The 15,134-nt window shown below is 32.0% G+C and overlaps 1 protein-coding gene across 1 annotated transcript in view; it reads left to right on the forward strand.

Annotated features, from left to right (window-relative positions):
• Positions 1-15,134, forward strand: part of LOC111146709 (transmembrane protein 65) — a 64,273-nt gene that overhangs the window by 32,025 nt on the left and 17,114 nt on the right. Inside the window, exon 2 of the mRNA XM_022502377.1 lies at positions 12,790-12,834. Within this exon, the coding sequence (XP_022358085.1) occupies positions 12,790-12,834 (45 nt within the window). The remainder of the gene's footprint in view (positions 1-12,789; positions 12,835-15,134) is intronic.

Here is a 15,134-nt window from a genome sequence, read left to right on the forward strand (position 1 = left end):
AACACTGTTGTTCAACATAGTGCTATAGGCCCTAGCCTCAACAATCAGATGACAGAAAGAAACAAAGGCATTCAAATTGGCAAAGAAGAAGTGAAACTCTCTCTTTTCACAGATGACATGATACTATATGCCGAAGACCCAAAAGACTCTGCTCCAAAACTGCTAGAACTCATACAGCAGTTCAACAAAGTGGCAGGATATAAAATCAATGCACAGAAATAAATTGCATTTCTATACACTAACAGTGAGACAGAAGAAAGAGAAATTAAGGAATTGATCCCATTTACAATTGGACCAAAACCCGTAAGAGACCTAGGAGTAAACCTAACCAAAGGGGCAAAGGATCTGTACCCTAAAAACTACAGAACACTTATGAAAGAAATTGAGGAAGACACAAAGAAGTGGAAAAACATTCCATGTACATGGATTGGAAGAATAAATATTGTTAAAATGTCTATGCTACCCACAGAAATCTATATATTCAATGCAATCTCTAACAAAATACCAGCAACTTTTTTCACAAAGCAGAAACAAGCAATCCTAACATTTGTATGGAACAAGAAAAGACTCCAAATAGCCAGGGGAATGTTGAAAATGAAAACCAAAGCTGGTGGCATCACAATGCTAGACTTCAAGCTATATTACAAAGCTGTAATGATCAAGACAGTATGGTACTGGCACAAAAACAGACACACAGATCAATGGAACACAATAGAGAACCTGCAAATGGACCTTTAACTCCATGGTAAACTAATCTTCGACAAGGGAAGAAAGAATACCCAATGGAAAAATACAGTTTCTTCAATAAATGGTGCTGGGAAAATTGGACAGCCACACGTAGAAGAATGTAACTGGACCATTTTCTTACATCATACACTAAAATAAAGTCAAAATGAATGAAAGACCTAAATGTGAGGCAGGAATCCAACAAAATCCTAGAGGAGAATACAGGCAGCAACCTCTTCGACCTCAGCTACAGTGACTTCTTGCTAGACACATCTCCAAGGCAAGGGAAACAAAAGCAAAAATGAACTATTGGGACTTTGCCAAGATAAAACCTTCTGCACAGCAAAGGAAACAGTCAACAAAACTAAAAGGCAACATATGGAATGGGAAAAGATATTTGCAAATGACATATCAGATAAAGGGCTAGTATCCAAGATCTATAATGAACTTACCAAACTCAACACCCAAAAGCAAAGGGTCCAGTCAAGAAATGGGCAGAAGACATGAACAGACATTTCTCCAAATAAGATATACAGATGGCCAACAGACACATGAAAGAATACTAGATCCCTTAGCATCAGGGAAGTACAAATCAAAACCACAAAGAGACACACCACCTTACACCAGTTAGAATGACTACAGTTAACAAGACAGGAAACACCAGATGTTGGCGAGGATGAAGAGAAAGAGGAACCCTCTTACACTGGTTGGTGCTGAGCCACCCAGGCACCCTGGCTAATTCAACTTAAAAAAAATTAAAATGAAAGAAACCTCTATGAAAGGACAGATAAGAGAGAAAGAAATAATTGTACTTCTATATTTATTATTTTTTAAGCCACAGTTAAACAATTAACAAGTTACAACATTAATTAGGTTAGGAAATGTGATGATTAATTGGGTACTGTTAACGTCCTTATCATTACTGCTCACCAACTCCTGTCCTTAGCTGTTATGTGACTGGCCTACCTCAACCCAGGAATGAGTTAGTTGCCCTGAAGTTGACTAAATACCAGTCTAGGTTGCATTGAAGCCCCAGGTCCGGTGTTACATTCCCCAGAGGTTAAGAGGTAATAGTATTATATAATCCCGGTAGAAATCCAGGTAGAAGTTTCTTTTCTACACGAGGTGCATGTTGCAGTACACTTTTAAATGCTAAATAAAAGTACAAAATCAGACTCAAATGCTTTCTTTTTTCATTTGGAGGTGGTGGTGGTGCTTAGCTAAGGCATGCATTTTTTTTAAGGCATTTATTTTTAAAAATTATTAAAAATGACTTTTACAATTACAGTCTTTAGTCTAAAAGACTTAATTGGAATTAAGCAAGTTAAATATTTAAGATCCTTTCTATTTCTTTTTTTTTTTAAAGATTTTATTTATTTATTTGACAGACAGAGATCACAAGCAGGCAGGGAGGCAGGCAGAGAGAGAGGAGGAAGCAGGCTCCCCGCTGAGCAGAGAGCCCGATGCGGGGCTCGATTCCAGGACCCTGAGATCATGACCTGAGCCGAAGGCAGAGGCTTTAACCCACTGAGCCACCCAGGCGCCCCGATCCTTTCTATTTCTAAGGAGTATTTTCACTTTTCAAAATTGAGTTTTTATAAATATATTACGTAGTCATGTTAACTTGTTTCTTTAAAAAATATTGCTTTGTAGCTTTTTAAAAACAACCTTTTTTAAGCTTTTTCCTGTTTGGTGCTTTTTAAAAAATTTAATGTGATTTGTTTGAATTATTTTGTATATGACATAGTTTGCATTTTAAGTTTGTATTCTTTACTGTGTTATATGTTTATTATAAATTTCACCTTACCCTTTAGAACTTTTGATTTTATTAAAAGTCTAAAGGCTTATTCATAATGTTCATGAATTGGTTAAGACCTGTAATCTCCAAATTATTGCTTAAACCAGTAGTTTCATCTCTTTTCTTATCATAAATCTCTGATTAGGCCAAAATGTGATTTGTGTTACCAAGTCTACTTTCTGTACTTCCTGCAGAAAATTCTGGGTGAGGCCTAGAGCAAATAGTAGGTAGTCTAAAGATCAGAAACTGGATAATTGGACACTTAAAATATTATTTTTAATTAAAAAATAATATCTGCACTAAATTGTTCCTTTTATGTCATTTCAGAGTACAGTTGCTTTGGTACTTCTCTTATTAAGTACATTATAAATGATTTTAAATTGTTCCCTTGATCTGTGATCTTATATTGATGTTTATGTCCATGGTAACAGACTAAAATAAGTTATCACATTTAGAATTATCATTGCCTTGAAAGTGTAATAGAGAACGAGACTCCTCTTTTTGTTTTTCAGATTTTCTTTTTTTTTTTTCAAGTTTGGATTTATACTTCGTAAAATATGGTTAAGTTTAATGATGGAATGTTTATGAGCATGACAAATTATGGTTTCTATTAAATATAATGAAACTCTTTCTATGTGTCAAGGGGCCTAGTTTTGTTTTCCAGCATCACCATTGCAAACGTTATAATTTTATAATAGAGACTAAAATGTAGAAACTATGGGTGTTCTACTTACATTTCTTCAACCAGAATGTTTTGATTTTCAGTTTAAGATGTATCTCTAAGTAGAGTAACTTATTTAAAAAAGAAATATGGGGCACCTGGGTGGCTCTGTCAATTAGGCGGCCGACTCTTGGTTTCCACTCAGTGTATGATCTCAGGGTCCTGGGATTGAGCCCCATGTTGGGCTCCACACTCAGCAGGGAGTCTGCTTGAGGATTCTCTCTCTCCCTCTCCTTTTTGCCCTTTCTCTCTTTATAAAATAAATTAAAAGATCTTTAAAATAAATAACAACAACAAAAATACACGAGGCATACTTTATCCTAAACAGTATTCTAGAAATGCTTATTAATATTAGAAGGTTTTTTTAATAAGAGTTATTTTTAAAGGGAAATATAATTAAGGAGAGATATACTTGTAAAATCATATCGTGAGCTTCTCAGACCTATCCTTCCTAATTGTTTTATTGAAATATTTTATCAATTAAAATAACTTGACAGTTGACTAGGGCTTAGAAATTTCTTTCAAGGATTTAATGACCCTTAACCTATATTATGAAAACATGAAAATATTTTTAGTAGAATATAACATTGAAAAAATAAAAATGCAGCGAGATGGGAATAATTTGACATTTTCTTTCTGAGAGTAATTTTGCAGAATTTTAAAAATCCTTAAATCCCTTCTTCCCTTATTCCCTCTCTTCCTCCCTTCCTTCTTTCCTTCTTTTCCACCTAGTATTGCCACTTAGGAATCTATCCTAAGGAACTTTCAGAGAAACATAGAAAGATTTAGGTACAAGTTTATATTAGTATTCTTTGTGAAAGTGAAAAAGAATAAAGAATATCTATCTAGTAATAGGGGATTAGTTAAACTATTATATATCATATGATGAAAAAATTGCCACCAATAACATCATTACATTAAAAATTCTGAGATGAGGGAAAATATTCACCAGATAATAATGCTGTATTAAAATGGCAGAATACCATTGTATGTATACATCTCTAGAAACCAGATTGAAGGATAATACATCAAAATGTTTATTTCTGATAAGTTATGGGTCGTTTAATTTCCTTTTTTTTTGTTCTTCTTAATCTCTTTAGCTTTCCACAGTAAACACGTATGGTCTTCATAGTTGAAAAATGTAACTTCTTCCTTTAGATAAGCCAAAGGAATTTAGTATTTTAAATGTTATTTTCTCATTTTGCTTAAAAATTCTTACGTTAAAAAAACCAAATTCAATATCCTCATGTTTTTAATATATGTAAATGTGAATAAATAAATGTTTGTGTGTAAATTATGTATACAAATACATAAGGTATCTATATGTGTATATAAATATGGCTTGTTTAATGTAAGTTGTTTACAGTAAATTCTGAATAAAGTAATCAATTTTGACTGAAAAGCACAATCAAAGGCACAAAGTATTATATGGCTAGATTGCAGATAGTTGTTCTTTTTCCAGAGGTTCTATTCTAAAACTTGCATGTTGATATTCCTGAAAGCCCAATTTAAAAGAATTTTCTACTTTGTTCTAAGCATTAATATAAAAGGTAAATTTTAGTATACTTGTGGCACTGATAAAAATATTTGAATACATAAGTTACCTTTTAATTATGAAGTATTCTAAGATGTTTTGTTAAAACCAGTAAGAATTTTCCACGAGTAAAGCAAATGTGAGCCTTAAAACGGTAATAGTAGTTCTTCTATGGTTAGAGGTCATATGATTGCACTAATATAGACTTGATTGTAGGATTACTGTTCCAAATATATGTCCTAGTAAAAGCTTCTTCCGAATCTTAACCAATAAGAAATTATTGAATACCTTCCAATACAGGAAAAAGAAAAAGAAGTTAACTGGAAATGAATTTGTTAGAGCCTACAATAAGCCAATTTTATCTACTAGATTCCATTTTAGGTTAAAAAAAAAAGGCAATGATAGATGATTGGTCAGGAATTTATTTTGAAACAAATTTTGAGAACATGACTGAGGCAGGATACAGAAACCTTTAGACCTATGTCTTATAGCAAAACCTGAGAACCTCTGGCACAGCTGAGATGCTTTCTATTCATCTGTTTTTCCCATAGTGCTTAGTTTAGCATTGTTCTGTATATTAGGAGTATCAGTGTGCACAATGGAGTCTGATCTAAAGATACCAAGTTTAGACCATTAGATGGCTGATCAACAAAGAATCACAGTAGAGGTACTGAAAAAACCCATGTCCTAGCAATTCATTTGCCCAGATCTAGGGTCTCCTTGTGTTCCCTTCTCTGAGGCTCCCTTTAAACTAATCTCTCTCCCTCCCTCTCTTTTAAAAATACCTCTGCATTTGAAATCTCTCATTTCTCCCTTTGCTGTTCTCTTCCTAGTCTAACATTCCTCTTTCTTTAAGTGAATACAGTGAATACAACTTAAATATTTATATTTATGTAACAAAATATAAACAGCTAGATTAAATACTTCTTGAAATAGGAGGAAAAAAAATCCTTGTGTTTTCTTTTGACTTGCTTGTGATTTCTTTTTTATGTGACAGTGTCCTCATTTTTATACTTCCTAAATAGATAATAATTTGGCATTAAAGTGATGATTGTGATGCATTTTAATATTCTAATTCATCAAAAAAATTCCTATTTAAAAAATTTTAGTATTGCTTAGGTAGTAACAGTATTTTACAAGCTACAACAGGTCTCTGGTTACTTCAGTTAATTAGAAAAGTAATTGAATACCTCATGCTTTGTACAGTCTAAAAAGTTACAGTTTCATTTAATTTAAAAAAAGTAAAATTGCTTTACATGTTTTAAATTGTTTTCTGGAATCTTCCTGGGTTACTGAAGCAAAACAAAATGTTGAAAGTGTTGAAAAATCTTATATTTAAACATACAAGGTATTTTTCTTAGGGTTTTCTAGATTCATAATGAATATCTAGGATTTTTTGTGTTAGAAAAAGATTTATTTATGTATTGTCATAAATGAATGTATTTTAAATTCTCAAGGATGGATTGGAGGAAGAGATAGTTCCAGTTCAAATAATTTTCATTTTAATTTGATACAGTATAAATTGGCAATTTGCAAACAACTGTCTTCTCTTATTTACCCTCCCTCAGGCAAACTTTTAAATGTGAAATCAAAAGGAAAAAAATACTATAAGTAAATATTCTCTGAGAAATGCTTGCTAGTAATTTTCCTAACCTGTGTGTTTCTTTTTTGTTGTTGTTGTTGTTTTCTTTTTTTAAGGGAGGGGAGGAGCAGAGGGAAAGGCAGAAAGACAATCTCAAGTCCCAAAGGCAGAGCTTGATCTCACAACCCTAAGATCATGACTTGAGTTGAAATAAAAAGATGTTTGATTGAGCCACCCAGGTGCCCCTAACCTGTGTATTTCTAAACATAGGACTCTACTAAGAGCAACTTTTCCCTCAAACAATGAGAAATATTTAAGAAAGGGGAAAATGTGAAGAAGTCTGGTTGTTATTTTTTGCCACTGTTGTGGATAAACACTTACACTTTGGGAAGACAGAACAGTTACCATTCCATTAAGGATTTTCTTGTTTATGTTCATGAGGGATATTGGTGTTTCACTTTTTCCTGTCATTTCATGGTTGGATTTTTATTTTTAGGATTATTTGGCCTCATAAAACAAGTTGGGAAGTATTTCTTTATCTTCTATTTTTATGAAAGAGTTTATGCATTTATGTTAAGATTAGTGGTTTTTTTCTTTAAGAATTTGATAAATTTCAGCAATGAAACCATCTGGGCCTGGAGGCTTTTTATGTGTTTATGTTATGCAAAAGTATTTGATGACAAATTCAATTTTATTAATGGATAGAGATATTAAGATTTTTTTGTTTTATTTCACATCAGTTTTGGTAAATTGTATTTTTCAAAATATGTACATTTCATCAAAGTTGTTGAATTTGTTGACATAAAGTTATTCATAACTCTCCGGTTCCTATTGGATCTGTAGTGATGTCCCCTCCTTCATTCCTGGTATTAGTAATTTGAGTTTTCACTCTCTTTCTTGATCATGTACCTAGAGGTTTATTAGTTTTGTTGATCTTTTCAAAGAACCACCTTTTGCCTTTGCCTATTTCCTTTATTGTTTTTCTATTAGTTAATTTCAGCTCTTTTCTTTTGTTATTGCCTTCTTTTTATTTACTTAACTCTTGATTTAACTTGCTCTTTTTTTCATACCTTCTTAAGATAGAACCATAGGCCATTTATCTTAGATCTTTCTACTTTTTAATGTAAGTAATTCAAACTTCCCTTCAAGCATTCATTTAGCTGCATACCGTAAATTTTGATATGTTGTATTTTCACTCATATTCTGTTTGAAGTATTTTCTAATTTCCCTTTTGATTTCTTCTTTGGCCCCTGTATTTAGAAGATGTTATTTAATTTTCAAAAATTTTTTCTAGGTATCTTATTGTTATTGATTCCATTTTGGTCAGAGAACATATTCTTTATTATTTTAATCAAAAATTTGTTTACATGTTTTATGGGTCAGCTTATGGTCTATCTTGTTAAATGTACCATCTCCACTTGAAAAGAATATTTATTCTATGGATGTTGGGTGTCATTGAAGTAGTAATTAGATCAGGATGATTGGTAGTATTGTTCAAATAAACTGTCTCTCTGGTATTTTTGCCTAGTTTCCTGTCAATTGCTGAGAAAGAGGCTTTTATATCTCTAAGTATGATTGTAGAATTGTTTATTTTGCCCTTTAATTCTGTCAGATTTTGCATCATGCATTTTGAAGCTGTGTTACTGGCATAATCAAATTGTTATTATGCCTTTTGATGAATTAATTCTTTTTATGATTCTGAAATGTTCCTGGTTCTGGCCATATTCTTTAAGTCTACTTTATATGATAATACAGCTACTCCAGCTTTTATAAGCTTAGTGTTTATATAGTGTATCTTTTACCATCCATTTATTTTCAACCCATCAAAGTATAATTCTTGTTGATATCTTACAGTTGGGTCTTGCTTTTTTATCTGTTTTGGCAATCTCTGCCTTTTATTTGGAGTGTTTAGTCCATTAACATTGAATGTAATTATTATTGTGGTAGGTTATAGGTTTGCTATTTTACTATTTGCTGTATGTCTCTCTGTTCAAATTTCTTGCATTGTTTTGCCTTAATATTTTTAAAAAATTCTCTTCAAATTATTTACTAGCTTTTTAACTAACCTCATTGCATTTTGTCTGTATGTGTGATCACTCCAGGCATTACAAATATGCATTCTTACTTCTTCATAGACTATTTAGAGCTAATATTGTATCATGTAATAGACATTGTAGAAATATTACAACCAAATTACCAAATTGGTCCATTTGTAACCTCCTTCATCCTTTATGGTTTGGTGTTATATGAATTACATCTACATATGTTATAAACTCCATAAGACAGAGTTATAATTTTTTTTTCTTTTTAGATGGGTCTAACTAATTTAAATTACTAGGGAAAAGTAGTTTTTTATATTTACCCAATATTTACCATTTCTGATATTCTTCATTCTTTCCTGAAGATTCTTCTGCCCAACTGGTATTCCTGTTCAGTCTAAAGAACTTGCTTTCACGTTTTTCTATATTGTAGGTTGGCTGGCAACATGTTCTCATAGTTTTAGTTTATCTAAGATACAGTTTGCCTTCATTTTTGAAGGATATAATCTTTCTGGATATAGAATACTGGGTTGACAGCTTTTTTTTTTTCTTCTTGAAGTATATATATATCATTGTTTTGCTTTATTTAATGTGTCATTTTTTTGTGACTGCTTTCAAGTTTCCTTTTTCTTATCACTGATTTTCTTCATTCTTGCTCTACCAGAGGTTCCCTGAACTTTCTTGAATCTTTTGAAATTTTGTCTTCCACCAAATTTGGGAAATTATTATGCATAATTTATTTAAATATTTTTTGGTTCTGTTCTTCCTTTTCCCTTTTGGAACTCTAGTTATACGTGTATTGACTTTTTGATATTTAGCCACAAGTCTCTGAGACTGGTTTATTATTTCTCAATCCTTTTATTTTCCGTTCTTCAGATTGGGTTATTTTTATTGATCTATCATGTTCATTCTTTGTTTTGTAATCTCCATTTTGCTTTCAAGACTATCCAATTAATTTAAAATTTTCAGTTAATATATTTTTCATTCTAGGACTTGAGTTTGGTTCCTCTTTATAGTTTCTATTTGACTATATTTTCATTTATATCTTTGAATATAATTTTGATTGCTACTTTAAAGCCCCTGTCTGCTACTTGTAACATTTGAATCAGTTCAGAATTGATCTCTGTCTATTGTATTTTCTCCTGAAAATGGGTCATGTTTTCCTGTTTTTTGGTTTGTGCAATAATTTTGGATTATATCTTAATATAATTCTGCAATTACCATGTTGTAGATACTCTGGGTTGTGTTATTCTTCTAAAAAATACCAGGTTTTTGTTGTTGTTGTTGTTTTTTGTTTGTAGCTCAAATCTTTGGTTATTTTACCCTTAGCTAGCTTTTTTTATTTCCTCTGCAAATGTGCAGTTCACAGGTCAGCCATATATTGGAATTGATTGTATATACAGATTTAGGGCTCCTTCCTGACTCTATCCTTTCCAGGACTCGCCTTTCAGTTTCCAGGGGTTTTGGTTATGTTGCACTTTGTCCACTGCTTCTTCAGGCCTGAAAGACTGAAGATTTTTTGTTTGAGTTTTAGTTGCCTTACATATTGTGGGTTGAGGTCTGCCCTCAGGCCAAAAGTTACTATAAGCAGGTAACTCACTTAGTTCTAGTCTTTTTTCTAAGTGTTAATTCCTTTCCCAAATCAATCTGTTTTTGGTCATTTTCTAGTGCATTTAAGTAGTTATTTATTATATGTTTGTGTGTAGTTATTTATGTAGGAGAATTGGTATTGTAGGAGGTTACTAAGCCAATAGTAGAAGTAGAACTAGATTTTTTTAAGCTAAAATAATTGGAAAATATGGTATGGTGAAGTACAATCTTAATGGTTTTCTTTTTTTTTTTGAGATATTCAGAAAAAGAAGAAACCATGATGTATATCACACACACACACACACACGCACACACACGCACACAAACTGAAAGAACTAGTTTTTCTAACTCCAAAGTCTTCTTAATGAAACATTAGATTAGAATATATTTCCAATATAAGGACAAATAGTTTACCACATGTCAAAAGAAAATTTTGTATAGATTTTTAAAACCTATAGATGCTTATTTCCAAGATGGAGTTCTGTTGTATATTATACATCCAAAGTTTTTCACTTCTGACATATATAGTTTTGATTCAGTTAACATAGCTAAGAAGGTAACTTACAGTGTCAGAGTCCTCAAAACATCAATTTATGATTTTAAAAATTTTTGGTGGATAATTTCCAGTATGATTTCCACTTTCTAGGAAATGTTTCTTTCATGTTTCCTCTTGCTACTGAATAGGCTCTTTGTGAAGCAGGAGGCAGAACCTCTGCTTTGGTGTTTTTTTTTTTTTTTTTTAGATTTTATTTATTTTATTTGAGAGAGAATGAGTGAGAGACAGCATGAGAGAGGAGAAGGTCAGAGGGAGAAGCAGACTCCCCAAGGAGCTGGGAGCCCGATGCGGGACTCGATCCTGGAAGTCCGGGATCATGACCTGAGCCGCTCAACCAACTGAGCCACCCAGGCGCCCTGCTTTGGTTTTACTTTAATCTCTGTGCCAATGGTTTTCCACCTTGCTCTATCTCCTTTATATTTTTTTCTCTTTCTCAGTCTTTAAAAAATTTATCTTTTCATTACTTTTAATTTTTTAACCCTTATGGGTAATAGGAAAGGAAGTTTAGGAATATTTATTATATTATTTGGTTGTTATCTCTTTGCTGCACCTTATAGATTTGCCTACCTCTTATCCTTTCTTCTTAGGACTTGTAAATATTTTCAATATTTTGCTCAATATGAATATGTAGGGAATTTGAAGAAGTAAAAGCAAGGACTCTGTATATTCTCATTCTATTGGGAAGGTCCTGCTTGTTGAATTTTTAGGTATTTCAAGATGTTCCAGTCAACTGACAAGGACTTCTCCTCACAGTGTCAGAACTGTAGTGATGATGAGAGTAATGCAACTAGCAAATAGTTCTGGTATGTAACCACTTTTGCATGTTTACTTCAGCAGAAATCTCTGTGGAGTACAATGGTATCCTATATTCCTTGTTAACATTTGGAAAACCATTTGCATGCTTTTGAAATTGATTTTGAGGTAATGGTGTTAGTCAATAAATAGAGAATATTTTAATCAGATGTGAAATTCTGCAAAGATTAGTATATCTTCTTTTCATAACTCATTTAAATAAAGGGAAAACAAAACGTAAACTTGCATTCTTAGAACTTTCTGAATAATATGATAATTGATTAAACTCAAGGTTTTAGTGTACTTCTTATTGCAAAACCATTATGGTACTCTATGTGTTTTAAGTAAAATACCATTCATAAATATGGGCAATACTTTTTTTTTATATAGCTTATCAGTGGAGACTTACTTGCTTTTTACTTTTCTAAAACTAAATTCTTTAGTTCTTATGTTGTTGTAGATTATAAATAAATATTTTAGAAAATATATATCCAGTTTATAATGTATTTCTTTAGACAGTATGGTTATACTAAATCTTTAGAACAGGGTGATCTGTGGTGTGGGTTCTTCTCAATAGATTGTCAGTTAATTCTTTTGGACTGGATGAGGATAAAGAAAGTATGTTCTCTGCCATTTTACCATAGCTTGCTCTTGTACTTATACAAATGGTGAGATGGTTATTGTTATGAGATTGGATACATTGCTTCTTTATAATGTTAATTTTTAGATTTAGTGATGGTACTTAAAGATACTTTGATTTATACTTGGGAAAAGTTTGTGTTTATTATGCTATATGTTATAAATAGTTTATTGTTACTTATGATTTTGAATAGCACCCTACTTTTTTGGGTCATTTTATTGTGTAGAATATTCTGCATTATCCAGTAGTATATAGATTTCAAAACTCAAAATATTCAGTACATTATCAAGGGAGATTAAGGAACAGAACACAATCCAGTGAAGTCATTGTTGTAATACATTGCTTTGAAAATGTTATTTTCTGTTTTTTAAAGGATACTAGATTTATTTGAATATTCTTTTTTCTGCTATCAATGTTTGTTTGTATATATAACACCTAAGTCATCTATCACTGTGTCTCAAAGAAGGATAGCTATATTTCAGAGGACTTTTTTGGTAATTAATGTAAACAGGCTTATTATATAGATGCAAGGACTTAACACAAAAATGAAAAACTAATGATCACCCAGGGTCATAGGTTCCATGGTAGACTTGTAACTAAAGTTCAGTTTTGTTTTCTAACCTTGTAATTTAATCCATACCAAGTATTATTTTCTGTGTGGATAACTTTGGTCCATTAACCTACAAAAATTTATAAATAAACTTTGATATTCTTATACATTATAAATCTTCTGGTATTTTTTTATTGTAATAAAAAAGAAATCATGCTATAGTAACTAATTCTTGACCTAAACCCTATCTTTCCCCTTTAGAAAAGTTGGAAGCTGCACCACCCACCCCAGGACAGCTGAGATACGGTAATAGTTCTATAATTGTTAAATATTTGTACATCTGTCTTTTAGACATAAAAATATGGTATCATTTCTATTAATATAGAAGAGTGAGTAAATTTAATTTTTCCAGATAGAGTGGGTTATCTTATTTATCATGCTGACACAAAAAGTTTATAAGCTTGGTTTATAACATATTACAATATTATGGAATTTCTAATATTGTTAATAGTATCTAACATTGTTAAACTGTTGTCACCATCTAGAACTAAAAGTATACTTATGGTTAGGTTTTCTTAATTCCCAGAAAAAAGAATATATTTACTTTTTTTTGGATTTAAGTAGGGTAATTTCATAACTAGAAAGTCTGAGCTAGGTAGAACTGTTCTCTGGTGGAGAAAATACTTACAGCTTGCTGTTTGTGATGATGAGGAAAGTTAAGTTCATTTAAAACCACCACGAAGAAGAAGCTTATAGTGGTGCTGGTGTACTTTCTTTACTCTGTTAAGATAGGAATAAATAGTCAAGGCTAACACGGGCATAATGTAAAACAGTTTGGGGTCTTATTATAAAGACAACAAAAGAAGAGAATATTTTAACAGTACAGTGAATTCAACTAGGTTGTAGGTGAAAGCTAAATACTAGATGTGATTTGCTGTTAGAGAGTAGTATTTCCCAAAGGAAATTGAAGAAATCACAAATTAATAGGAGATCATTAGATACTGGAGAGCAAATTTACAAGATTTTTTAAAACTTAATTAAGTACCCAGTTCACAAATTAATAGGAGATCATTAGATACTGGAGAGCAAATTTACAAGATTTTTTAAAATTTAATTAACTACCCAGTTCTTTTTTCTCCAAGAGGTAGAGTATAATTTATATTAGAAATAATAACTTTGGGACACCTGGGTGGCTCAGTTGGTTGAGCAGCTGCCTTCGGCTCAGGTCATGATCCCAGCGTCCTGGGATCGAGTCCCACATTGGGCTCCTTGTTCTGTGGGGAGCCTGCTTCTCCCTCTTCCTCTGCCTGCCACTCTGTCTGCCTGTGCTCGCTCTCTCTCTCTCTCTCTCTCTGACAAATAAATAAATAAAATCTTTTAAAAAAATGATTAAAAAAAAAAAGAAATAATAACTTTTCCCAAATACGTTTAAGAATTCTTTAAGACTTTTCTTCTCCTGATAGTTTTTCCTGATCCTCCTAGCCTAGGTTCATGCAAATTCATGTTCATAACAATGGATAGTACTATTATCAGTTTTTTGGTTCTATTGAAATTAACTGTTGATATGGTATGTTATCATACCCAAACTTCTTGAGGGTTGGTAACCAAGTCTTACATATCTTTATATCTAATGCCCGATGGAATGTCCGGTACATGTTTAACAATTTGAAAATTGTATTTTTTCCTTTGTGTTGATAATAAATTTTTTACTTAGAGGACAAATTTATTTAGGTCTAAGCATAAACGCATGATATATTTTATTCTTTAAAGTTACTTATTATAAAAGTTTGAATGTCTAATAGTTAAGCAACTAGACTTGGGCAAAATCAAAGAACTCAGACTAGACTCTTTTTTTTTTAAGATTTTATTTATTTATTTATTTATTTATTTATTTATTTGACAGAGAGAGAGAGAGAGATCACAAGTAGACAAGAGAGACAGGCAGAGAGAGAGAGGGGGAAGCAGGCTCCCCATTGAGCAGAGAGCCCTATGCGGGGCTCGATCCTAGGACCCCAAGACCAAGACCTGAGCTGAAGGCAGAGGCTTAACCCATTGGGCCACCCAGGTGCCCCAAGACTAGACTCTTTAATTGAAAAATCCCATTTCATTAATCTGCTATTTGATTTTTACCATCTTTAATAGTTTTTAAAATAATACCTTTTAAAAATGATCTTCTTTATAATTAAAAAGATGGTACTTTTTATCTTGAACATTCTTATTTGATAACAAGAAGAAATCTGAAATGACCTAGGATATATATACCCTTTTCCTGTGATCTTAGTCTTCAGTAGTGGTTTTGGGTAGAGTGTTTTTTTTTTGTTTTTTTTTACTGCTTATTAGCCTTTCCTGGGTTGGCGCAGGACTCGCTAGAGTAATGTCAAACTTCAATAACTTCTGGATTATATTTTAATTAACACTTGGACTTAACTGCATTAAAAAGAAAAACATTCTAAAGTCACTGAACACACACAACCAATTCACTTAACGAACTATTTGCTGGATATGTTATAAAACTCACAAGTTTGATGTTTATCTAAAAAAGTCATCAGTTGAATTGATGTTGGCTATATCTTGGCAATTTTATAGATGAATCAGAATAAAGTCTT

The sequence above is a fragment of the Enhydra lutris genome, unplaced genomic scaffold, assembly GCF_002288905.1.
Source record: "Enhydra lutris kenyoni isolate GAN:26980312 unplaced genomic scaffold, ASM228890v2 scaffoldscaffold14, whole genome shotgun sequence".
In the NCBI taxonomy this organism is placed as follows: domain Eukaryota; kingdom Metazoa; phylum Chordata; class Mammalia; order Carnivora; family Mustelidae; genus Enhydra; species Enhydra lutris.